At 60.6% G+C, this 23904-nt stretch overlaps 2 protein-coding genes across 3 annotated transcripts; one reads left to right on the forward strand and one right to left on the reverse strand.

Moving 5' to 3' along the window:
• The first annotated feature begins 1229 nt into the window (after nt 1-1229).
• On the forward strand, nt 1230-16759 carry Ttll12 (tubulin tyrosine ligase like 12). The gene is made up of 14 exons (XM_003470402.5): nt 1230-1597; nt 5075-5244; nt 7351-7549; nt 8029-8188; nt 8278-8411; nt 10066-10142; nt 11152-11268; nt 11363-11557; nt 11898-12009; nt 13159-13310; nt 13654-13735; nt 15060-15128; nt 15609-15747; nt 15857-16759. Exons 1-14 carry the CDS (start codon nt 1436-1438, stop codon nt 16006-16008), a joined length of 1920 nt encoding a protein of 639 aa, XP_003470450.1. The 5' UTR covers nt 1230-1435; the 3' UTR covers nt 16009-16759.
• A 530-nt stretch (nt 16760-17289) lies between these two features.
• On the reverse strand, nt 17290-22763 carry Tspo (translocator protein). 2 transcript variants are annotated; one of them, XM_003470557.5, is made up of 4 exons: nt 22637-22763; nt 19247-19445; nt 18085-18223; nt 17290-17670 (listed from the first exon to the last, which is right to left on the reverse strand). In XM_003470557.5, exons 2-4 carry the CDS (start codon nt 19426-19428, stop codon nt 17482-17484), a joined length of 510 nt encoding a protein of 169 aa, XP_003470605.1. In that variant the 5' UTR covers nt 19429-19445; nt 22637-22763; the 3' UTR covers nt 17290-17481. The 2 variants fall into 2 exon arrangements, with proteins under 2 accessions (XP_003470605.1, XP_013008554.1); XM_013153100.3 differs by having other exon boundaries at nt 19247-19476; nt 22637-22750.
• Nucleotides 22764-23904: the final 1141 nt, after the last annotated feature.

Below are 23904 nucleotides of genomic sequence, written 5' to 3' on the forward strand. Positions count from 1 at the left end.
CTAGAATATTCTAGAATGTTCTCCAAAGGCCCACCTGTTGAAGGCAATAGAGATTGGGAGGAGAAAGCTGGGTCACTAGGAGCTGCCATGGAAGGGGATAGGACCCCAATCCCTTCCCACCTCTCTTTCTGCTTCCCAACCACCCCCAAGGTGACCAGGTCTCTCCATCACCCTGGAAGGGCCTGGCAGAGAAGAGGTGCTCACTCCCGAGGGGCTGGAAACCAGGTGGGGTCCCCCAGGTTACACCCATCATCCACTCCCCGTCAACAAACCCTGTTTTCAGCACCACCTAATAGTCATCAAATTAAGATCTCATCAGTGGATTAACCCATGAATAAAGTTAGAGCCTTCAGAATTCAATCACTGCTCAAAGTCCATCAGCCACCGAGCATTCATCATGCTGGCCATTTGAAGGACTGGTTGTACCAACGCGTAATGGGCACGGGAAACACGTCAGGAAACAGGCTGAGAGGGTCCGCTCCAGGTCACATAGAGAAAGCTGAACGCACTGGTGCATGGTTTTATCCCTTTTTCTTTGGTTTAAATGAAGCTTATATGCCACTGGGGGAGGGGTATTGTTGCTCTGTATTTAGTTTTCATTTTTGGTGGTCCTGGGGATTAAACCATCACGTTAAACTACATCCCCAGCCCTTTTTTATTTTGAGAGTCTCGCTAAGTCTCTAAATTGCTCAGGCTGAGCTTAAATTTATGAACTTCAACAACTGAAGCACCACACTTCAAGGTTTTGAGCTTTTTAGTAAACAAGTATTAAAAAGGTGCAAACAGAAGGACAATGAAACACATCCCAAGGCGAGAACAGTGAGCGGGTTCAAAAACAAATGATTAAGTTCTTTAATGCACGTTTTTAGCACCTGTGTTGTAAGAAAAAGAAAAACAAACCAAAAACACCTTCTGATGGTACATCTAGCTTTAATGGGATTGATTTATATTCTGAGTGCAAATATAAGGACAATGAGACAGGCCACGATTTTGCAAGCCCCTTAAGTTTATTCACGCATTCAAGGGTCATAGAATCCCTCCCACCGCAGGGTGTCGCAAGCCGTCAAGGCGTGATCGCTGCAGGGCCAGCACAGCTCGTGAGAACCTCACTTGCCACCGGCTGGTCGGCTCTTAGACTTCGTCTCTTCCGGCCCGACTTCGTAGGAAGCGGTACCCCGCCCTCCCGGCGTCCCCCGGGCCAGCTCTGGAAGCGTGAAAAAACACACGCCTCCCGGGCACCTGTAAGCCTCTGACGGGGGCACGCACGCTGACGCACGCGCACGCACACGCACGGCCCGGCTGGCGCGCGCAGCCTCACTGGACCGGTGCCTGGCGCTGCGCAGGGCGATGGGCGGAGCCAAGGAGGAGGCGGGGCGGCGGCGCTGGCGGCCGAGCGGGGAACCTCCGAGGGTCCTGCCCTGCGGGCGGCGGCGACATGGAAGCCGAGCCGGGGCGCGAGTTCGTGCTTCCGAGCCGAGTGCAGGACGAGGGCGCGGCGGCCCTGACCGAGTTCGCGGCGATGCACGGCCCGGCGCTGCGCTCGTCGGGAGTCCCCGAGCGGTACTGGGGCAGCCTTCTGCACAAGCTGGAGCACGAGGTGCGGGGACCCGGGGTGCGGGCCGTGGGGGCACGCTCTGCGGGAAGGCGCGGCAGAAGGGATGGCCGGGGTGAGCTGGAGACGCGACGAGCGGGCGGCTCGGACCCTGCTTCCTCGGCAGCTCAGCAGCAGGCTGGAGTTTGGGGCGAAAGAGTGACAGCAAGAGCTCTATCGCAGCGTCTCGATCCTCCAGGGTCCGGGTTGGGGACTGAAAGTGAAATGAATGAACTTCTGCTCGTGTCCGGGGCCCACTACAGTTAAGAAAGTAAAATGCGTTAACCCCATCTACAGATGAGAAAACTGAGGCGTCAGAAGGGGCAGGAGCTCGCCCGACGTCTCCCAGGTCCAATCCCAGACACTTTCAACCACAGACTGCCTAGGACAAACAGGAGCCCTTGATGTGTCGCTTGGACTAGTTGGTTCTTAGATCTTTCTTCATCGGATTTGAGCAGCAGGTCACCTTCATTATGCAAATTAAGGAGACCTGAGGCCCTGGGAGATGGAGAGGAAGCAAAAAGAAAATGAAAAGCGTTTAGAGACCTGGAGAGCACTCTCTCCCTGGAGTACAGATCTGCTCACCTGCCTGCTCTAACCTGGCCCTGCACAGGGTCCCCTTTCGTCCTGACTCAGGGACCGGGCCTGGCTTGTCCAGCTCTGGAGTCAGAGCAGCGTCAGGCCCTGCGAGTGAGGCAAGGTGGTGCCGGGGGCCAGGTGGAGCCCCAGAGCCTAGAGGAGGCGTCCGCCAGGAACTAGGCAGCCTCCAGGGCCCAGCCGCTGGCCACGCCCCACCCAGCATCCCCGAACCAGCTTCCCTTTGGGAGTTCCTGTTTGGACCAGATAACTTGGTGCACAAACACAGAACAGATGAGCACTTACTGATAGTACACGAGCTGCACTTTGAATTGTGTTTTTTTTCTTCAGAGAGTGATCAGTAGTGGGAACCTTCTGAAATGCCGGGGGAGATAGATGTGTTGTTGTGGGGTTTTTTTTTTGTTGTTGTTGTTGTTTTTTTGCAATCCTGGGATTGAGCCCAGGGTCTTTGCACTGAGTTACATCCCCACCAACCCCCTTTTTTCCCCCTTTTATTGTGAGACAGGATCTTGCTAAGTTACCCGTTCTGGGCTTGAGCTCCTCCTCCATCAACCTCCCATGGTGCTAGAATATAGGCGAGTGTGCACCACGCCTGGCTGGTTCAGAGCCTTCTCCACAGAGTGTTTTCAGCCCACAGTGTGGCTTGTCAGTCATAACATCATAATTTGAGGATCTGTACTGGGTTTCAAAAAAGATGCCTGGACTGTGGCACCTCCTTCCAGCGCAGTGTGTTGGGTTACCAGCATTTCCTGTGTGCTCGCTCTGGTGTCCCCGCCCTGTGCCGGGTAGAAGAGGACACAGTTAAAAAGAGTCCCCATTTGCTCGATGGAAGGGGGACAGTGTGGAGGACAGGCTGCTGCTGGGTGGTGGACCCGCACCCAGGCAGGTCACTTGCCCATCACTACGTGAGCAGGAAGGATGGTGGGTCAGGCATGTGGCTTCCTTGGGACTGGGGCCTGGATGGTGCCTCCTGTCCTAGCCACCATGTGTGCTGTGCCCTGTCCAGGGCCAGCTGCTGTTTTTCCATTGTGGGCAAGGCTGTGTCCCTATGGTGCCAGACACGAACCCGAAACCATTGTTGCAGGCTGAGGCCTGCCGCAGAGACAGGTTTGGGTAGGAGCTCCATGGCAGAGAGGGGGCCAGGCCCATGCCTCTGGTGTCACTTCCTAGAATAGGATGGGCAGGACTTTTAGGAAACAGCTGCCAGGGCTGGGTGTGGTAGTGCACGCTTATAATCCCAGCACTCGGGAGGCTGAGGCAAGAGGATCACTTCATGTTCAAGGACAGACTGGACTACACAGTAAATCCAAGGCGGCCTGGACCATAGCAAAACCCTGTCTCAAAGAAACATTTATTTATTTAAATAAATAAAATAACTCCCATTCCCCTGTGTGGGCTGCCAGCTGCCACTATGTCCTTGTTAATCTCCCCGGCAGCCTTTCCAACCCCAATGGGTGAGGTTGTGGACTCCCCATGTCTGCAGTGTCCCCCACTGTCCCTGAGAAAGTTTGGGGTGGAAGGCAGGCTCTGGAGTACTGTGGGCAAGGCTTGGGATGGGAGTCGCCCTTCTCCAAGGAGGCCCCAAGCCAAGCCTTGGGTTCTCCCCTCTGATTGTGTGTGCCCATCGAGAAAGCCTTGCCAGGCCGCTGAGCACAGGATTTCACCAGCGCCGTGCTCACAAAGTCCAGCCCACCCTCACTGTCATCCTCAACTCAGGCCTGTGCGATTCATCCTCGGTACCCACCATGATGCCAGGTCCTGCCTGGCACACAGCACTGCCTCAGTGGGTAACTGCAGGGTGCAGAAAGGTTTAGGGAGGAACTAGCTTTGGTGAGTCCCCAGGGATCCCAGGGACCTCATGTGCACCGTTTAGCTCCCTTCTCCCGGTGGTGACACCCTGCTTGCCCCAAAGTGTGATGGGGAGACCAGCTGCTCCCGGAGCGCTTACAGGTCCACGCCCTGTCCTAACCCTTTGTACACTGGCCGTTCCTCAGAGCCCTCTGAGGGGGGCCTTGTGCTTCCCCCGACAGATGAGGAAACTGAGTGATTTATTAAACACTCACACGTAGAAAGTGGCAGAGCCCAGAGCCACATCATGGCCACAGCACCAGCCTTGGTTGCATGGTGGCACCAAGAATTTGAATTCAGGTTTCCTGGCCAGCGACATCCAAGCGCCAGTGCTCTTCCCACCCCAGCTTCCTCCTAAGAATAGCCTCAGGCCCCCCCAGGGTTGTCTCCCAGACTGGTGAAGTAGCAGGAGGAGACCCCACACACACTAGGGGCTCTGCTAGTGTGGGGGACAGGCTGCTGCTGGGTGGTGGACCTGCACCCAGGCAGGTCACTTGCCCATCACTACGTGAGCAGGAAGGATGGTGGGTCAGGCATGTGGCTTCCTTGGGACTGGGGCCTGGATGGTGCCTCCTGTCCTAGCCACCATGTGTGCTGTGCCCTGTCCAGAGCCAGCTGCTGTTTTTCCATTGTGGGCAAGGCTGTGTCCCTATGGTGCCAGACACGAACCCGAAACCATTGTTGCAGGCTGAGGCCTGCCGCAGAGACAATTAGATCTGGCCAGAGGGGGAGTCACCAAGATCCTGAGTCCCACTCAGCTCCAGAGGGAGCAGAGCCACCCTTGGCCTTTGGGACCTTCTTGTCCCTGTAGGGCAAGAGATCTAGCTAGGGACACATGAGCCAGGACTTTGGATGACTGCACAGAAGTGGCATCCCTAGGAGACTCGGTTTCCCCACCTGTCAAATTTTGCGCATAAGTTGGCTGGTAAACAGGTCCTGCTTCTCAGCAGAGCACGTCCTGGGGCCCGGCTGCCAGGGAGAGGTGAGGGGTGGGGTCCCCTGTCCATGCTCCCTGCTGACCTGCGCTCTGGCCCCCAGATTTTCGACGCTGGGGAGAAGTTCGGGATAATGCAGGTGGAGGAGGCGGAGGACGAGGAGGAGGAGACCGCCAGGGAAGCACCGAGGAAACGGCCCAACCCGGGGGGTGAGCTGTGCTACAAGGTCATCGTGACCAGCGAAAGTGGGCTCCAGGCTGACGACCCTAACAGGTAGGATGCGAGGCTGAGCAGTGGTTGTCTACACTGTGACATTCAGGGCCTGGCTTCTTGTTGGAGTTGTCACCAACAGGAAGAGCAGCAGTCATTGTGATCCCTTGGGGCAGCTGTGTGTCATCTCCACCTGGGCTCTGGTCCTGAGGGCGTATTCCTGTGACCCTCCTGTCATGGTGGGCCCACTGCAGGCTGCTTAATGTACTGGCTTGCTGACGAAGAAGCAGACACTCAGGTGGGGTCCTGGGCCCCCCACCCCCGCTGGCCCTGCTGAATCAGATTCTCTGGGAGGGGTTCTGGGAAGTGGGACCTGAGCCTAAAGCGAGGCTGTGGGCTCCCCCGCCACAGGAACCATAAGGCTGGTCTCTGAGGGCCCCTGGAGTATGTCTCTGTCACCCTGTGCTCTTCCTCAGGTGCAGTGCAGTGAGCCTCATGTTCGCTTGGGCGGCACCGTAGGGGACACAGGAGCCATCTGCATGCCAGGTGTGGTGGCGCACACCTGTAATCCCAGCACTCAGGAGGCTGAGGCAGGAGGATCGTCAAGAGTTCTAGTCCAGCCTGGGCTACAAAGTGAGCTCAAGGCCAGCCTCAAGTGTATAGAGAGACCCTGTCTCAAAAAGACAAAATGAAAAAGAGGAAAGTAGCCGTCCTTAGTAGTTCAGGTCTGCAGCATACATAGCGCCCTGGCCAGGCCTGGGTTCAGAGCCTGAGGTGTTAACCCCTGTTCCACTGCTCCTATGAGCTTCTGGGATGGCCAGACCCCAGCAGGCTCTCTCCCAGCCTCCCTCCCAGCCCCTGCCTGGGGGCAGCACCCTCCCCACAGCTGCCCATGGTCCTCCTTGCCCAGGCATGCATCCTGGAGGTTCTGGCTCTGGGCCTTGCAGCATCCTCAACTCTAAGCATAGAGCAGGAGCAAATCTTCATTTGTCTCAGGATATGCAAACCAGGAAAGGAATAGGAATGCAGTGAAAGAAACTCTGAACTTGACCTCAGCCTGGGAACTGGGACATTTGTCATTTCTTGTATTTTCTCTTTTTAAGACAGGGTCTCACTGTGCAGTTTGGGCTGGCCTGGAGCTCACTTTGTAGCCCAGGCTGGTCTTGAACTCACAGAAATCCTCCTGCCTCAGCCTCTCGAGTGGTGGGATTGCAGGCATGTGCCATCAGCCCGCTCAATTCCTTGCATTTTAAAGGGAAGCACAGCACGGGCCAAGCAAGGTGCGACTTTCAGTGTCAGCATCCTGGGTGCCGGAGCCTCTGGCCCCACAGGGCTGTGGCTGGAGCGTGGCAGCCTCCATCAGCAACAGAGCACCGCCCTGTAGCCTGGTCCGGGGGAGCCGTGTGCTATCTCGGTCCCCTCCTCCTTGCTGAGATGCAGTACCCGACACACGAGTTAAGGTTTTCTTTTGGCTTATTTTGTAGATGGCTCAGTCCATGGTTGGCGGGCTGCAAGGGAGGGCAGCAAAGCAGAGATCAAGGGAGGAGGAGAGAGCTGAAGGCTTCAGGCCACACCCCCTGCACTCCCCCACCCCTCCAGGCTTCACCTCCCACATCGAGCTATAAACTCATCTGCTAATGAGTATCGCATCCCATGATCGATCACCTCCTAAGGAGGCTTCAGGGGAACGTCTGAGTATAAAGCATAATAGTGCCGGGTCCAGAAGCAGAAGCACGTGTGTGTGCGCGCACGCGAGCCCACACATGCCTGCATGTTCGAGGCTGTGCCACCCCCCGTGTGGGTGGAGTCTGAGGAGCTCGGCCTCTTGGTCACAGCGCTCAGCGTGGTTGCAGCCCAGATCCTTGGAGACATGTGATCGATGCTCGTGGTGATGGGCAGTGGGGACCCGTTTCCACATTTCAGAGATTAGAGGAGGGTGTGTTCAGGGACACGCACTGAGCAAGTGAGCTGCAGAACAAGGGTCCTGGCCCTGTCCCAGATTCCAGGATTGAGTACGACTGTGATGCTAGGGAAATGGGCTTCAAAGGATAGGGTGTGAAGTCCCAGTCACGCCCTGGTGTCTTCCTCTCCCCTCTGGCCCTCGTCTCCCTCCCCCTTTCCCTTTGCGCCATGCCTGCCCGGCAGCTCACATGTAGCCTGTGCCTACAGCATCTTCCTGATTGACCACGCCTGGACCTGTCGCGTGGAGCACGCGCGCCAGCAGCTGCTGCAGGTGCCGGGGCTGCTGCACCGCATGGCCAACCTGATGGGCATCGAGTTCCATGGCGAGCTGCCCAGCGAGGAGGTCGTGGCGCTGGTGCTGGAGGAGATGTGGAAGTTCAACCAGACCTACCAGCTGGCCCACGGGGTGAGCCATTGTAGCATCGGGGAGCAACTCATGTTCCCCATCAAGCGTGGGGATCCAGGTGCCCGCCCAGCCTTCGGGGTCCATTGCCGGTGGGTTCTTACCAGCCCCGAGGCCTGCCCAGCCACCTGCCATCCTGCACATTGGCTTCTTATGATTCAGTTCGGGGCCGCCTCCTCCCAGCAGCCTTCCTGGGCTCACCTCATCCGCAAGCCGACCACATCCACATAGTTGCTGCCAGCGGCCTGGCGGCCACGCGCCTTTGCACACCTGCCCTCAGGCTGCTCACGCTGCCCTGCCCAGCAGTCCCTGGACAGGGCCGGGTTATGAGTTGGTGGAAGGGAACAGCCTAAGTAATCTCAATCTGTGTGCATCCCCTGTGCCGAGCTAGACTGGGGCTGGGTTTGGGGCACAGGGAAAGGAGTTCAGCACCGGCAGGGCAGGGGATGCGTGGACGAGGGCTGCTGCTGTGTCCACCCCAGACCGCCGAGGAGAAGGTGCCGGTGTGGTACATCATGGATGAGTTCGGCTCGCGGATCCAGCACGCAGATGAGCCCAGCTTCGCCACGGCACCCTTCTTCTACGCGCCCCAGGGGGTGGCCTACACGCTGCTGTGGCCCCTGAGGGGCCTGGACACAGGCGGTAAGTCCAGTGCCACCCGCCTGCCCGCCCCAAGCGTGGGCCTTGGCCTCTCGACACCCCCGCTGACAGGCACGCGTGTCTTGGTGCAGAGGAGGTGACCCGGGACTTTGCCTACGGAGAGGCAGACCCGCTGATCCGGAAATGCATGCTGCTGCCCTGGGCCCCCGCCGACATGCAGGACCTCAGTGCCTCCACGCCCGAGCCGCCCGCTGAGTACTACCAGGTGTGGCCCGCCTCGGCCTCCACGCAGCCTGTTCGCTTAGTGGCTTCTCGAATGTTCTCTGGTCACTAAATGAGAGTGGACGCCAGTCAGTGACCAAGCCCTGAGCTGGTTGGTTACTTGGGGAGGTGGCAGCAACCGAGAGCTCAGGGTGCAGGCAGGAGCCACCTGGGCCCCCCTAGCCTGGACCATATCCTGATGTGGGTCCCGAGGCACCACAGGCTGAGACTCGGTCTTGCCTTGGCCGGCCTGAATGGTGGTGCTCTTGTCCCCGTAGAAGACCCCGCAGTGTCCTCAGTATCTGAGGGAACTCAATCCCAGGACCCTCAGGGATACCAAATTCTTCAGGTGCTGAGTCCCCCCGTGTGACACAGCGCAGTGTCCACAAATGGTCTGCACACAGCTGCCTGAAGACTAAGCCATCCTGGGCGGTGTACAGTCTGACACAGAGCTAAGATACTGTGTGAAAGGCCAGGGTTTTTAGTTCAGTGGCATAGGCGCCTGCCTGGCACCAGGACGTCGTGAGTTCAATCCCCGGTACAAAAAAAAAAGTACCGTGGGAATTATTTGCGGCATCACATAAATGACAGCAGCATACAGGAGTCTGCAAAGAGGCACAGAGAGGTTAAGTGACATGGGAGGTCACACAGCTGGTAGGAGAGCTGGAGTCCAAACCCAAGGCACAGAGTAGCGCATGGCCGAGGCCACAGCCCTGCACGGCTGTGTGTCAGGCTGCATGGCCGCAACAGGCAGCTTCCGGTGCTGTCTGAGGGACCAGGAAGGTGCAGAGGGACCAGGGTGAGGGAGCTCACATTGGAGCCCCTGCTGGGCGGGCGCTTTGGGATCCTTGGGCTGCAAGGGGTGGGCGCAGTCCAGCTGGATGGGTGGCTTAGGCCCAGTAACATCTGGGGCTTGAGTCTGTCCCTGGAACCCTGGCAGCCCTGCACTACAACAGCAGAGAATCAGACACTTAGACCGCAGCATCGTGTCCTCTCCGCCCCCGCACAGCCTATGGAATTCAGTCTGTACTCGGGGCCCCAGCCTTGTACCCCCTGTGCTGCTTAGCTGTGGCCTTGGCAGACAGCTCCAGGTCCGGTGGCTTCAGGAGCCAGCACAGCTCACCTCACCGAGTCCAGGGTAGCAGGGGCCACACTCACAGGCCCAAAGGGTCTGATGCTGGGGCTCTGCTCGCATGCAGTGCTGCTGTGCCCCGGCAGGTCTGTGCTGGCCTCGGGCAGGAGTGAGGCTCCCCATGGGCCATGCATGCCTCCAGCACTGCAGCCGCCTGCCCCCAGGAGTGACCCAAGAGAAAGCAGAGAGGAGCCGCAGGCCTCTGTGACTGCCCTAAAGCCGAGCGCTGTCACTGCCCCATGTCTGTCCGTCTGTGGGCCCAGCCTGCCCACAGCTGAGGCTGGCAGCAGCTCCCCCTACTTCCCTGTGGCTTGGCGGTGGCACTGGAAGAGAGCAGTGTGAACCTCAGTCTTACGATGTCAGTGGAGAGCCATTTCACGCCTGACAGGCCTCAGGCCCAGGGCCCCAGGGGCCTCGGGGTGTCCCGAGTGGCAGCTGCTGAGGCTTCCCCAGCGGATGGAGCTGGCAGCCGGGCTGGGAGGTGCATGTCCTTGAGCCCCTTCTCCCTTGGTGTGTTTCCTTCTAGGCCATTCTGGAGGAGAACAGGGAGAAGCTGCCTCTTGCCATCAGCCCAGCGCCCTACCCCCAGGATCACGTCTTCAGGTACAAAGTCCACAGCTGGCTAGCCCTCCACAGCTGCCATGTCCCACGCTCACTGTGCTCCTGGCACTCACTGGGCACCACGGTGGGTCAGTGGGAGGTGCTGATGAGCTGGGCCCCCCAGAGGAGGAAGGTGTTAAATGTACCCAAAAAGTCAGAAACAGGAGCAGGCCGACCTGCTGGTGGTGGGTGGAGGACCCGGGGCGGAAATATTAGCTGCTACCCCAGCCCCTGGCTGTGGGAATAAAAACAGGGCTGCTCCCGACAGCAGGGCCCATGCTGGCTGTGGTCTTGCTGGCACCTCCTGAGGGCCCCTCCCAGAGTCCAGGCCACAGACTGCAGTCCTCCATTTACAGGTGAGAAGGTAGAGGTTCTGACTGCTGCGCCCACCCAGTGCTGAGCCCGGCCCTTCCACTGGGACCGGGTAGGGTCTCTGTCTTCAGGGGAACCCGTGGGAACCCCCAAACACCCTGCTAGGGCCTCCAAGCCTAGTCCAGTCCAAGCAACCTCCAGACTCTTTCCTGAGATGCAGGACTGGCTGGGACTCAGGCTCTGTCCCCCCGCCTGGGGTTGAGGCCACCCCCAGTCAGGCTTCACAGTCACTGGGAACCAGCTGACTGCTTGGAGCAGGTCCACCGAGGCGGCAGTGCCCGGCCTGCCCAGCCCCTGCCCCCTCTGCCCTTCCTGCCTTCACATTCGCCTGTCCGCCCCTGCCAGACCCCAGCGAGCTTGCCTGCCAGGGCCTCCGGAGCATGTCCCCAGCACCGGCTCCTACGTGGGAGGGCAGAGCTCCTGGTGTGTCCGCAGGAGGAGGGAACCGGTGCACAGTTAACACCCGAGCTGTCCTGCGTCGTCCTGGCACAAAATCGAGGTGGGGGCGGAGGCACAAGGCCCCTGTTTCACGGCAGAGAGCAGGGGATGTGCGTCCAGGTCCAGCTGCCAGCGCAGGCAGGAGCTTGCCCAGGGTGATGTGGTTACCGCGGCGCTCAGCCTGGGGCTTCCCTCCCCGCAGGGTCCACACGGACGTGCAGCAGGTGCTGGACCACCTCTCGCACCCGCGCTTCACCTTCGTCGAGAGCGAGACGGATGCCGACATCCTCTACCACTTCTCCCACTTCAAGGACTACAGGTGGGCGCCACGGGCCTGCAGGGGAGCCCACGCCCGCCCGAGCTGGGCCTCCCTCTGAGTGTGCCCCCACCCCCCGTGCCTGCCTCCGCCACAGGAAGCTCAGCCAGGAGCGGCCGGGCGTGCTGCTGAACCAGTTCCCCTGCGAGAACCTGCTCACGGTGAAGGACTGTCTGGCCTCCATCGCACGCAGGGCTGCGGGGCCCGAGGGCCCTGCCTGGCTGCCACGCACCTTTAACCTGCGCACTGAGCTGCCGCAGTTCGTCAGCTACTTCCAGGGGCGCGAGAGGCGGTGAGGCCCCAGCACAGCCAGGCCGGGGACCCAGGCGTCCTTTACCTCCTGCTGCACCACCTCACCCCCACCCAGCCTGCGCTGAGCTCAGTGCTGTTGCTGCGGTGCTGACCATGTGTATCAGCAGCAGCTCTGGTGGGGCCACCAGGCCCTTCTCCCCCAAGCAAGCACAGTCCCAGCCACAGCCTTAAGCGGTCACCTCCCTGTCCCCAAGGCCCAGCCCCCTTTGCAACTCTTCAGTCCCTGGGAGACAATGGCTGCCCCTCTGCCGCTGGGGTCCTGGCCCCCAGTGCTGGAGGGCTGGCCCTAGGAGCAGCCTGGTGACAGCCCTGGCCCCCAGGGGTGAGGACAACCACTGGATCTGCAAGCCCTGGAACCTGGCCCGCAGCCTGGACACCCATGTCACCAGGAGCCTGCACAGCATCATCCGGCACCGGGAGAGTACCCCCAAGGTGGGCCTCGGCACTGCATGCAGAGGGGCTCAGGGTGGGGACCCAGGAGATACAGAGAGCCCTTCACAGTCCTCCCCACAGTCAGGGAGGTTTGTATCTGTTATCTCTTAAAAAAGTTAGTGGAACTCCAGAGAGTTAACTCCAATCTACCCCCTCCAGCACGACGCATGGCGTGGATAAAGACACTAAAGCATATTTGTAGTTGTGGGGAGCCCAGGGGCCCTAAGTTCAGCTAGGATAAGAAGCAGGTGAGTGCTGTGAGCTGGGCTAGGTAGGAGGCCTGAAATCACCCTGCAGAGTGCAGAGAGAAGGGTACGAAAAAGAGTAATCTGCGTAACAGTTGGGGTGATAGTTAATGTTTTGGGGTGCTTCAGCTGCCTGGCCAGTCCTGGCCTTATCTCCAGGCTCCATCCCAGTTGACAGCGTGGACTGTGGCTCTCCCTCCCTTGGCAGGGTAACACTGATCTGTCCACCTTGCTTAAAGACCACATCAGCACCTCAGCTACACCTGATTTGCGTTGCTTAAATCCAATGCAGGGGATAGGAGACATCCTAAGCCAAGTGCACAGCAGTACAGGGAGACAGGGCCAGGGTTAGCCAGAGTGGAGGTCACGCTCTTCTTCCAAAGAGGGCTGCCCAGGTGGTCGGGGTCAGGACTGGAGCAGAGCCCAGCCTGCCTGTGCCGTTGCAGGGGGTGATTGTGACAGTCAGATAAGAATCTTCTGGGTGTGTCTACCCTCAGAGTCCCAGCATGTGCTGGACCAGGTGACATGGCACCCAGAGAGGGCAAGGCCGGACAGGCCCAGGGTCCAAGATGCTGGTCCCCCAGCGGCAGGACACCTAGAATCATCTGGGGGATCAGAAGGCACAAAACACCCCTGACCATGGCTCCCGCAGGGGACATGCTGGCAACAGATACTGGGAGGACAGGGACCACCAAGACCTCGCTGTGGGCGGGGAAATGGGGCTGGACAGGGTCAGGGCCGAGTCGATGTTCTGTTTTTAAAAACCTGAAGTCCAGAGGGCTTTTTCAGTCAGTGGAAAGATGTGGAAGGCGTTCGCAGCCCACTAGACAGGGTGGTGTCAGGTCCAGGGTCCCTCTGGGGGTGCCGGGGAGGGGGCAGCTGGTGACCCCGCTCTGCCCTCCAGGTCGTGTCCAAGTACATCGAGAGGCCCGTCTTGTTCCTGCGCGAGGACGTGGGCAGCGTCAAGTTTGATGTCCGCTACATCGTGCTGCTGCGCTCCGTGAAGCCGCTCGGGCTCTTTGCCTACGACGTGTTCTGGCTGCGCTTCTCCAACAGGTACCCGGGCGGCGCAGGGTCCGGGCCGGGGCTGGGTGAGCTGGGGCCTCCTTGCTCCTGGGGTCAGGCAGCCTGCACCGGAGTCTCTGCCCTGTGAGCCCTGGGCCTCAGCAGCGGGGACTCAGTGTCCCCATCCCCTCCTAGAGCTGGTGCCTGCGCTGCAGGGTGCTGACATCTGTGACGGGCATCACGATGCCCAGGGACACTGCATGGGCCATGGGGAATCTTCCCAGTTAGCGCCTAGCTCAGCTGACCCCAGCCCGAGGGGCTGAGGGGTGGAGGCAGCTGTGGCGCATAGAGCCCCGGAGCCCATGGCCACCTCTGTCTCCCTGTCACGCTGCAGACCCTTCGAGCTCAATGACCTGGATGACTACGAGAAGCATTTCACCGTCATGAACTATGACCCGGATGTGGTGCTAAAGCAGGTGGGCCCTGGTGAGGCCCGGGAGGAGGGTTCTGAGTCCTGGCCGGCAAAGGCGATTTTTAAAGGGAACGTGACGCACCAGGCCCAGGTCTTGTGCCCTCAGAGTCCTCCCTGCGGTGCTTAAGAGCATGTGCTCTGGTGGCAATCATGGGCACAGTCCCCAGGTGTGAGAAGGGGTTCAGAGGTCAGAGCAGAGGGGTCCCCTAAAGAAGGGCTCCTGTCCCTGCAGCTCCTGTGAGCATAGGGACAGGTGAGGAGCCACCCAGACCCGGAATCTCCTGTGTGCCCATTGCTTCCTGGCACACAGTACCCATTGGTGCCCACAGCAGGCCTCGCTGAGGGCCGAACTGCCACCTGCATGGCAGAGCTGAGTAAGGCGTCAGGCAGAGTCTGTGCCCAGCTGAGGGCAAGGCCACAGCAGCACCCTGGGGCCCTGCACAAGGGCCAGGGCCAGCTCCCCAGTCTCTAAGGAGAGAAGCAGCCGGCCACCTCGCTCACCCCAAAGTCCTGTGTGTCCTGATCACAGTGTTCCAGGCAGATGCTGCCGAGCAGGCCCTCTTCTGTGCACGGGGTGGGCGTCTGGCGCCGCTGGGTTCCCCCTGGCATGAGGCTGTGCCAGGATGGTCCCGAGGGCTGCGTCCAGGCGGCACTGACACTGGTCTGTGGGACTGAGCATCGTGTGTTCACTGTTACCCCGGAGGAGTCCCACACAGGGAGTGACCGGGCAGACACACACCCAGCGGGGTCTGTGTCCCCTTCGCCCATGGCTGTGCCGAGGGGCAGGACCCAGAGTGCCTGTCTTCCTTCCTGCAGGACGTTGCTGGAAGTCACCCCTGGGGGTGCTGACCCCCTTCCCTCTGCATCGTGAGCTATGGGGCAGCTGTGAGCAGGGACACAGGCCCCGGCCTGCAGGGCCTCCAGGAAAGACCCGGGCCAGCTTCCCCCGTGTCGGGGTGAGGTCTTGGTGTCCTTTCGCCATTTCTAGGCCGGTGCAGCGCAGTGACGTAGGCAGGGTGCTGCAGGCCTCTGGGGTCCCGTTCCTGCCTGGGCACACAGTTCCTGGCCTGGCAGTCTCCAGAGTCTGCTCTCAGTGCCTGCCGGAGCCTGTGGTCACAGTGCTGGGCAGGAAGGTGCCAGAGGTTTCTCAGAAAAAGAAACAGGTTGCTCTGCTGGTCCGGAGTCGTACAGTAGATCAGTGGTTAGCGCGGCCCCCTGCCCCTGTGTGCACCCTGAAGGCCAGGCTGGACACCAACTGCAGCACAGTGTCCACGGCCTGTGCTCCTCAATAGCGGGGCCCCAGCAAAGCGCGCACCCCCGTCTTTCAGATGCACTATGACGAGTTCATCCCCAAATTCGAGAAGCAGTACCCGGAGTTCCCCTGGAGCAGTGTGCAGGTGAGTCATGAGGTCCTGAGGTGGGGACCATGCCGGGGCCCCTCCCACAGCTACCGCTGCCCGCCCAGCTGGCAGTGCTCTTTGCCTCTCTGGATGGCCCTCCCCCTCCAATCGGGCCCTGGGTAGGGCGTTGCAGGGCTCCTCAGCAGGAGGGGCACTTGGGGCACCCCTGGGACAGCCATCAGACAAAAGTCTCCGCCAGCCCTGGGAATCCAAGCCCCCTGGAGAGCAGCTGGGCATCTGGGTGCTGGGGCAGGTTCTCAGAAGTGGCCCCAGGACCAGGGCGTGGCACAAGCAGCACAGTTGCCAGGCCTGAGGGGTCAGGTGTCAGAGGGGCAGTCACAGACAGGTGCAGAAACCCCAGGGCCGTGGTGGGCAGGGCTCAGGCACAACCACAAGACCTGGTCTTCAGCGGCTGCTCCAGGGCCAGGTGTCAGGGTCAGGGCCGAGTAGGCCACTGACCCAGTCTCCCGTCCCCAGGCCAAGATCTTCCGCGCCTTCACCGAGCTGTTCCAGGTGGCATGCGCCAAGCCGCCACCCCTGGGCCTCTGCGACTACCCCTCGTCCCGGGCCGTGTATGCCGTGGACCTCATGCTGAAGTGGGACACCCGCCCGGATGGTGAGGGACTCCCCTGCCTGGCCGAGCAGCCGTCCCAGCCCCAGCCCCGCCACCTCTGCCCAGACGCTCCCCTGCCCAGCCCCCACCACTGCCTGCTCTGCTCTGCCAGGGTCTCAAGCCATGCAGCCGCAGATCCTGGAGGTGAACTTCAACCCCGACTGCGAGCGCGCCTGCCGGTACCACCCCTCCTTCTTCAACGACGTCTTCAGCACCTTGTTCCTGGACCAGCCTGGCGACTGCCACGTCACCCGCCTCGTCTAGGCCGCGTGGCCCCTGCCACCTGTGCCGGAGAGGCCCTTCCAGTGCCCCTGCGCAGCTTCTGCAGAGCCCCTCCCCGGCCCTCTGGGACCACTGTCCCCACCACGGTCAGGGCCCTGCGCACTGAGACGTGTCCCTGTCCTTGAGAGCTCACCCCTGCCTCATTGCAGAGGTCTTAGTGGGGAGACGGGCTCCTTGGAAACCCTGGCACATCTGTCTGCACCCGAGGGGCTGCGTGATGGCCCCAGAACCGAACTGCCTGGGGGAACGGCCTGTCACCCTTAGACCCCAGCCACTCATGGCAGACCGGTCACCGGCAACACCGCAGCTTGGGCGGGCACTGAGCCAGGGTGGGCCTGGCCTCCGGGAAGCTGCCCGTTGTCCTGGGGCCTCCCTGTCTGCTGGGGACCAGACCAGGGGCCTCGGCCAAGCCTGGGTGCTGATGTGACCCCAGGAGAGCTTTGTCCGCCTCCTGCAGAGATCTAGAATCAAAATGTTGGGTTGATCTTCTTTTTAACTTATGCAATTAAAAATGCAGAATTTTAGCTCTTTCCTAATTTCATGTTTTATGAAGCCACAGTGCACCTCAGGTGGCTGACCCTGACCCCCACAGTGGCCAGAGCTGTTTCCAAAGCGGCTGTTCATTTTTGAAGCTAAAACCAGCCCTTCCCGAGGCAGAGCCGGACTCCGCTGTCTGGGCTCCTCTGGGTTCCCTGCCTTGCTGGATTGTACCGCAATAAAGTCAAACTTTCAACTCTGCCTCTTCCTCCGTGCCCCAGAGCAGAGCTGGCAGGTGGGCAGCCGCGTCCACCTACTGTACAGACACACAAGCTATCACAAGGGGGTTGAGACCTCCGAGCCCCAACGCATTTCCCGGCTCTGGGCCCGGTTCCATGGGATTGCGGGGCAGACACAGAGCAGGGTCCGTCCCTCTGCACTGAGGCCTGGTGCCGGGGTGGGGGTGGACTGGTCAAAGAGGGATCACGTGGGGGTTGGGACCAGCCTGGAGAGAGAAGCTGGTACCCAGAGGGTCAGCTGACATCCCCAGCTCTCACCTGGGCAAGACCAGCAGAGGGCCCCCACCCAGGGACAGCCAGACAGCCCTGCCTGGAAGCAGCGGTGAGCAGGTGACAGCACCATGCCAGCCTGTGTCCCTTGGTCCCAGCACCCTCCGCAGCAGGGTCTCAGGTCCACGGAGGCTGTGGCCGGGTCCAGCCACATGCATGATCTGGCCCAGGGCATCCCGCAGGGCCACAGCCCCCACCCAGCCACAGAGCACACACAGGAGGTTGGCATTTTATTCAGCTGTAAATTGCTGTGCCCAGAAGCTCCGAGCAGCATAGAAGCATAGGACACTGCTCCCCACGGGGCTCAGCCTAGGCCACCTCTGCACCACTGCTGAGTCCAGGCCACATCCCCGACAGGCCTGGTGACCAACAGCACCTGCTGGCCCTGGTCCCAGTCCCTGGCACACCCTCACTCTGCGGTGTGCCGGTCCCCACGGCGGCCACGGTTATCCTGCCACACTCGGTAGTTGAGCAGGGTCGCGAAGGCCAGCCAGGCCAGGTATGGGTAGAGCAGGCGGGCGGCCGGCGGGCTCACGTGGTACCAGGCCACAGTCGTGATCACCGCTCCCCCGCTGACAAGCAGGAGGTCCACCAGGGCCTGTGGAGACACAGGGACAGGGAGGCTGAAGCTGCACCGCCACCCACAGCTCCAGCCACCTCCACCCTTGAGCACATCCTCAGCCTCAGTTTCCTTGGCTGTAAAATGGGAGTGTCACTCCTGCCGCACCTGTGCCAGGTGCAGGCTGTGCTAAGGGAGACCTAGGAGCTGAGCCCTGACTTCCCTGCACCCCTGAGAGCCCCAACAGCCTGGCTGTAAACTGCCAAGTGCTCCTGGGCACGGTGGCGCATCAGTAATCCCAGCAGTCTGGGAGGCTGAGGCAGGAGAATCACCAAGTTCTAGCCCAGCCTGGATGATTTAGTAACAGCCACTGCCCCCACCTGCATAGGCTGCCTACATCTGAGATCCTGCAGGGATTCCCTGGAGGCCAGAGGAGCGCAAGGCCACACTTACCCAACCCATCTGCCGAGCACCAAAGAAGATGGGGGGCCACGCCCAGTTCAGGGCCAGCTGCCCAGCATATAGGCCCAGAGGACCCACGGCCTCCTCCGTGAATCCACCCAGCTCCTTCCAGATCAGGTAGGATCCGTACCTGGAACAGAGGCCGCTGGTCAGGACCGCGCTGGGGGCAGAAGCTGGGAACCTCACCTACTGCAACCCTCCCAGAAAGTGCGGTGTGGCCTTGGGAGAACGGCTACGCCTCTCTGGGCCTTTGCTTCTCCTAGGATTGCTGTGGTCACTGGAGCTGACACATGGGCAGAGATCAGTGCAGCACCTGGCATGCAGGACACCCAGTAAATCTTTGCCAGTGTCACCATCTGTACTATCCGAGGGAAACACACAGGCCATGTGGGTAAAGCCAGGGCCTCTGCACACAGGAGGGGGCATTTGGCTTGGCCTCAGAGGCTATGTAGGAGTTTTCCAAGGAGAGAAAACAGGATACACAAAGGCTTGAGGCAGCTGTGAGACCCTGCATCAGGGCTCAGGGCCACCAGGCCTTCAGGGGCAGCGGAAGAGCTGGGCCAGGTGTGACCTGCTGGACCTGCGCTGGAGGTCGGGCTCCAGGATGGGGACGACATGGGGCCCGGGAAGTGCGCAGAGCCACAGGCCCGGCCCAGTGACACCCTCAGATCTGGCCTGGCCTGTGCCACCTACCCAGGGCGCCTGGTACCTACAGACCCACCCTGGAAGCAAGTGGGGGGCGCTGACCACCACACACTCCTGGGTGTGGGCCCCACTGCACCCAGCAGGGGTCGCCCTCCCCACACTCCCAGAGCTAGTTGTCACAGGGCATTCTGAGGCCAGATTTGGGGAGGCCTTGGGGGTCCTCACTTGCTAGCTTGTATCCTTGCAAGGTGCCTTGTCAAACAGGGGACTCAAAAGTCAGGTATGGTAAGTCTGGCAATTGCCCTGGCCTGGGCTCATCTCAGAGGGGGACCTCCCAGGGTGCGACCTTTACCCTGCTCAGCTGGCACCCCCGGCTGCTCCCGAGAGGCCCAGGAGGAGAAAGTTCGGTTGTGCAACCCCAGGCCTCCTCCTGGGCTGGGAACAGTGCCACCCTTGCCCCAGCCGCCCTCTGCCATGGGCACCGTGCCTGCCTGGGAAGGGAACCTACCCCATGGCCGAGTACAGCGTACCCCAGATGGGGGCCAGAGCCCAGCGCGGCGGGTGCCACGAGGGCTTCTGCAGGGTGGCATACCAGCGAAGTCCCTCACCACGGACGAAGTAGGCGCCCACGAAGCCCCCCAGACTGGGCACAAGCGTGAGGCCCACGGCGGGCACCCAGGATGTAGCCATGGCTGTTGTCCTGGAAACTGGAAGAGAACAGAGGGCCGGGAGGAGGGCCTTTCCCAAGGACCTGGGGTCAGCCTGCGGTCACCATCAGCGTCCCAGATCCTGCTGCCTAGGGACAGATCAACAGTGGGGACCCTGCGCCAGGCTGCTTCTAGCTCAGCCTCCCCATGCCAAGTGCTAGGCTCTAGAACCCTCCAAGCTACACTCCCAGCCCTTTTTAATTTTATTCTGAGGCAGGGTCTCACTAAACTGCCCAGGTTGGCCTAGAACCCACCATCCTCCTGCCTCAACCTCCCGAGTACTGGGAATACAGGTGTGTCTGCTGCGCCCAGCAAAGCCTGTGGTCTGTGTTATAGCCCTTGAGGTTTTCATTCATGCCTACATTCATTCATTCAGACTTTGGCTCCCTCAAATCCCTGTTCCCTGCCGAACTACTGTGACCTCAAGCACTGTGACCTCTCTGGGCCTCAGTGTCCCCCTCTGCAGAATGGGATCTCGAAGCTTCCTATCTCAGACCCAGCCCAGGGCACAGCATCAGGAGCCATCTCTATACCCAGGTGTCCCACCTCCATCCCAAAGTGGCATCCTAAAGCCACCACCCCTTCCTGGGCACCAAGGAGGGGCAGTGGCCCCCATCCAACACGCAGGGCAAGGAGCTGAGGCTGGGGAGTTGCCTCCACCCACCATCTCTCAGGGGCGGTCACAGGCCCGATAGCAGAGACTCTGCAAGATGGGGCGAGTACTTTCAGGTCTGTATTTTTTATGTATTTTGTGGCATTAGGGATGGAACCCAGGGCCTTGCGCATGCTGGGCAAATGCACCACAAGGTCACACCACAGTCCTGGAGGAGTTTCTGCTGTTGTTTTGAGCCAAAGTCTCACCAAGTAGCCCAGGCTGACCTCAAACTCGTGGTGACCATCCTGCCTCAGCTCCGGAATGCTGGGATTACAGTCTGGACAAGCAAGAGACCAGCATATCCTACCCACAGGGAAACTGAGACCAGAGAGCTCAGGTCTCCTTGCTCTGGGTGACTATGTGCCCTTCCCAAGGATGAACCCAGGATGTCCACAGGACGGCCTTTCTCACTCACAGCATGGTCCATTCCCAGTTGGACAGGCTGATGTCACTGAGACACTGCCGTCACTACCCTCTGGTGGGACCACAGATGGGGACACTAGGTTCCTGCCCCAATGTAGCCCCAGCCCAAGCCACAAGCCAGGCAGCTTGTTAGGAATTTTTTTGATACCGGCAATCAAATTCAGGACCTTGCACTTGCCAGGCAGGCACTTACACCTTTGAGCTAAATCCCAGCCCTAACTTGGGCAGCTTGAAAAGGAGCACTGGCCTGGAGGGCGGCGAGGGGTACTCGTTTCCAGGGTCCTCCAAATGCCACAGTAACCAAAAGCAAAGGAGGGTGAGGTGCCTTGAGACCCAGGAGAAATAAAAACAAATCATAGCTAGTGGGGGGCAGAATGGAAAAACTGGGTGCCACACCCAGGAGTGAAGGGAATCAGGGCATCCCAGACACACGGGAATTATTGGTTGTCACTATCACTTGGGGTACTGGCGATAGGACCCAGCGGCTCACACACGCTGGGGATGCACTCGACCCCTCGCTACACCCGCAGCCCTCACTTTTCATTGGAGACACTCTCGTCAGGTTGCACAGGCGGTGCTAGAGCCTGTGACCCTCCTGCCTCAGCTTCCCGAGGAGCGGGGGTTACAGGCATACACCCCCACACCTTGCCTAGGCGCTACTTTTGCAACTTCTGTAAGTCTAAAGCTCACTCTAAATACAGCGTTAAGCACGAAGCACTCTGGGCACAGTGGGAGGGGAGCAGCCCCGGGCTCCCGCCCCTGCCCTCCACTGTCCCCGCAGGAGCCCGGCTGTTGCCATCGCTGGCGCGAGGTCTCCGGCGGACAGAGGCGGACCAGACCCTTCCTGGGCCTCCTGGGCACTGCCAGCTTCTGAATCACTCGCCTGGGGCGGCGGGAGGCAAAGGGTGGGACCCAAAACTGAGTCACCCAGGCATGGCCCGCTGGACCCGGGAGCCAGGAGGGCCAGGAACTGGGCCGGAGACTCGGGCTCAGCCCGCAGCCTCTCCCTCCCCGAAGGTAAATAGGAAGCTTGGCCCCGCCCCAGCCTGCTGGTGACCCCAACCACAGCCCCCACCCCCGGGTCAGGTGGGCGTGTCCTCCCTGCCCCCGGGAGGAAGGGGCGGGGCAGCAAGAGCTCCCGAAAACTCCGTGGCCTTCTATGCTGGAGACCGCTCCCCACATTTCCTCCGGGGGAACAGATGAAGAGGCAGGGGCTACGCACAGAACGTTTTAGGTCACCTGTGTCACCTCCCTAGGTGGGTACAGCTGCCACCACCCACCTCTCCCAGCGTTAGGAGGTTCCCTGGAGCCCCCAGCATCACCCGGCCACCTGCAGTGCAATGACCTTCCTAGGCACCCAGTTAGAGAAAGGACCCGGAATCTGCCCCCTAGACCCGGGACTCATCTGGGCCTCCTTGTTCCCATCCGTAAAATGGAGCTGGGTGTCTGGGCCCCTCACCCTACCCCAAGAGCCAGGGGCCCCGAAGCAGGCCTGAGCTGTGTCCTCTCTGGTCCGCTCCCTTTGCTGCACCCAGCTCCCCCAGGCCTGGCCTCAGCCCCCAGCCTCAGCGTCCCAGGGATGATTATATTTTTGGTGACTCCACGTTACAATGTTCGTGCGCCTCTTCAGTTAGCGGCCACTCGCCAGCGGGTGGCGCGGGAAGCTGCTTCAGGAAGAGCGGTCGCTTTTTAAAAAGAGAAAGCGGCCGGGCGTGGTGGCGCCTGTCATCCCGGCACTCGGGAGGCTGAGGCAGGAGGATCTTTGCGAGTTCGAGACCAGCCTGGGCTACAAAGTGAGCTCAAGGCCAGCCTGAATCGCATAGGGCGACCCTATCTCAAAAAATAGCAAAAGAGAGGGAGACAGAGAGAAAGCGCCCCGCGCCTGGGATCCCCGCCCTCCTGGGGCTCGCTAGCTCTGCGCGCCTGGCTTCTCGATCGGTCCCTGCAGCGGAGAGCCAACCCAGGCGCCCTCGGCGTCTACACCCGCGGGGTCTCGCGCAGCCGCCCAGCCCGCAAGCGCCGCCAGGGCCCGCGCAAGGGTTAGGGTTAGGGTTGGAGCCAGCCTCAGTTTGCCCTCTGGCGCTGCGCCGCCCGGGGCCCCAGCGCCACTCACCGCTCTCCGGAAGACACTGAGCCTGGTGGCCCAGTCCGCGCGGCACCCGCCCTGCGCCCGCCCCGCCCCGCCTGGGAGCTGGAGGCGGTGGCTGGCTGGCGGCCTGGCCTCTCTGCCCCACCTCGCCGCCCGCAGAGCCCTGCGCTTCCTGCAGGGGGCTCTGACCTCCCCTGCTGGGCCTAGTGGCTTCCAGCTCCTCCTGAGTAGAAGGGGCGCGACCTATGGGATCCACGAGGGTGCCACCCACAATGTGGGCACAGTGCCCACAGACACGGGGTGCTGTGTGAGCAGAGGTGGCCCCTGCTTAGCCAGGGTCACTCTCAACACCGCCCCCCCCACGTGTGGCTCTGTTTGCTGTCCCTGACCCCTTGATGGCTCGCCCAGCAGTGCCTCTCACCCTGCGCCAGCTGAGGGTTTACACAATGGCACCATGACCTGGCCTCTCCTTGGGGACCAGCCAGGGTTGCCCTGTGACTACTTTTCAAGAATTTGACATATATAAATTCTTTAATGTGACACATTTTTAAACCAGGCATGGTGGCTCACGCCTGTAATCCCCACACTCGGGAGACTGAGGCAAGAGGATCGTTGTGAGTTCAAGACCAGCCTGGGCTACAAAAGGAGCATCTGCCTGTGTAAGACAGGAGGCAGAAAGGTTTACTGGGGGCTGGGAGTGGAGGTTTGGGGGGGTCGTGGAGCACTGGGATTGGAGAGGGCTCAGTGCGTGCGCAGGAAGGGAGCGGGGGTTCATCTCCGGAATGAGAAGGAGAAGGTAGAGGTCACTCTGGGACAGATGAGCTATTTCTCTGGGTCTGGTACCAAGTTGGTTTAGCTAAACCCCAGGCTGGCAGAACCTGCCACCCACCCTTCCACCCTTGGGGCTGTACACATGCTGCCCCCTACCTGGCACCCCGTGCCCACCTTGGGCGTCTCCATGTGTCCCAACCTGGCAGTTCCCAGCATCCCCCCAGGACCTCTTCCAGAACCCACCTCTGATCCCGACCTCAGGGGCAATGACCTCCACCCCCCTGAGCTGCATCACGCTGCAGGGAGCCTCTCCTGGGCAGCTGGCCAGTGCCAACTCTTCCGGACCCCAGAGACTGAGTCCAGCTCCCACGCGCAGAGAGGGGAGCCCACCCAGGAAGTCCAGCTCGCTCCCCACCACTGCATGGGGCAGCTTCCCCGCTCTTTCCTGGTGGTGTATGTTTGCTTTGTGATGTGAGTAGCCTGTGCTTATTATAAAAGAAGCAGGAGTTTGGTGGAGACAG

Source organism: Cavia porcellus, unplaced genomic scaffold (genome assembly GCF_034190915.1).
Source record: "Cavia porcellus strain 051 isolate PalLab524CR breed Dunkin Hartley unplaced genomic scaffold, mCavPor4.1 scaffold_40, whole genome shotgun sequence".
In the NCBI taxonomy this organism is placed as follows: domain Eukaryota; kingdom Metazoa; phylum Chordata; class Mammalia; order Rodentia; family Caviidae; genus Cavia; species Cavia porcellus.

Coding starts and splice junctions, on each gene's coding strand:
- Ttll12 (XM_003470402.5), top strand. CDS start 1,436: ATGGAAGCCGAGCCGGGGCGCGAGTTCGTGCTTCCGAGCCGAGTGCAG. Junction 12,010..13,158: donor ACCGGGAGAGTACCCCCAAG/GTGGGCCTCGGC, acceptor TCTGCCCTCCAG/GTCGTGTCCAAGTACATCGA. Junction 15,129..15,608: donor TCCCCTGGAGCAGTGTGCAG/GTGAGTCATGAG, acceptor TCCCGTCCCCAG/GCCAAGATCTTCCGCGCCTT.
- Tspo (XM_003470557.5), bottom strand. CDS start 19,428: ATGGCTACATCCTGGGTGCCCGCCGTGGGCCTCACGCTTGTGCCCAGT. Junction 18,224..19,246: donor ACGCTGTACTCGGCCATGGG/GTAGGTTCCCTT, acceptor CCTCTGTTCCAG/GTACGGATCCTACCTGATCT. Junction 17,671..18,084: donor GTGCTCGGCAGATGGGTTGG/GTAAGTGTGGCC, acceptor GTGTCTCCACAG/GCCCTGGTGGACCTCCTGCT.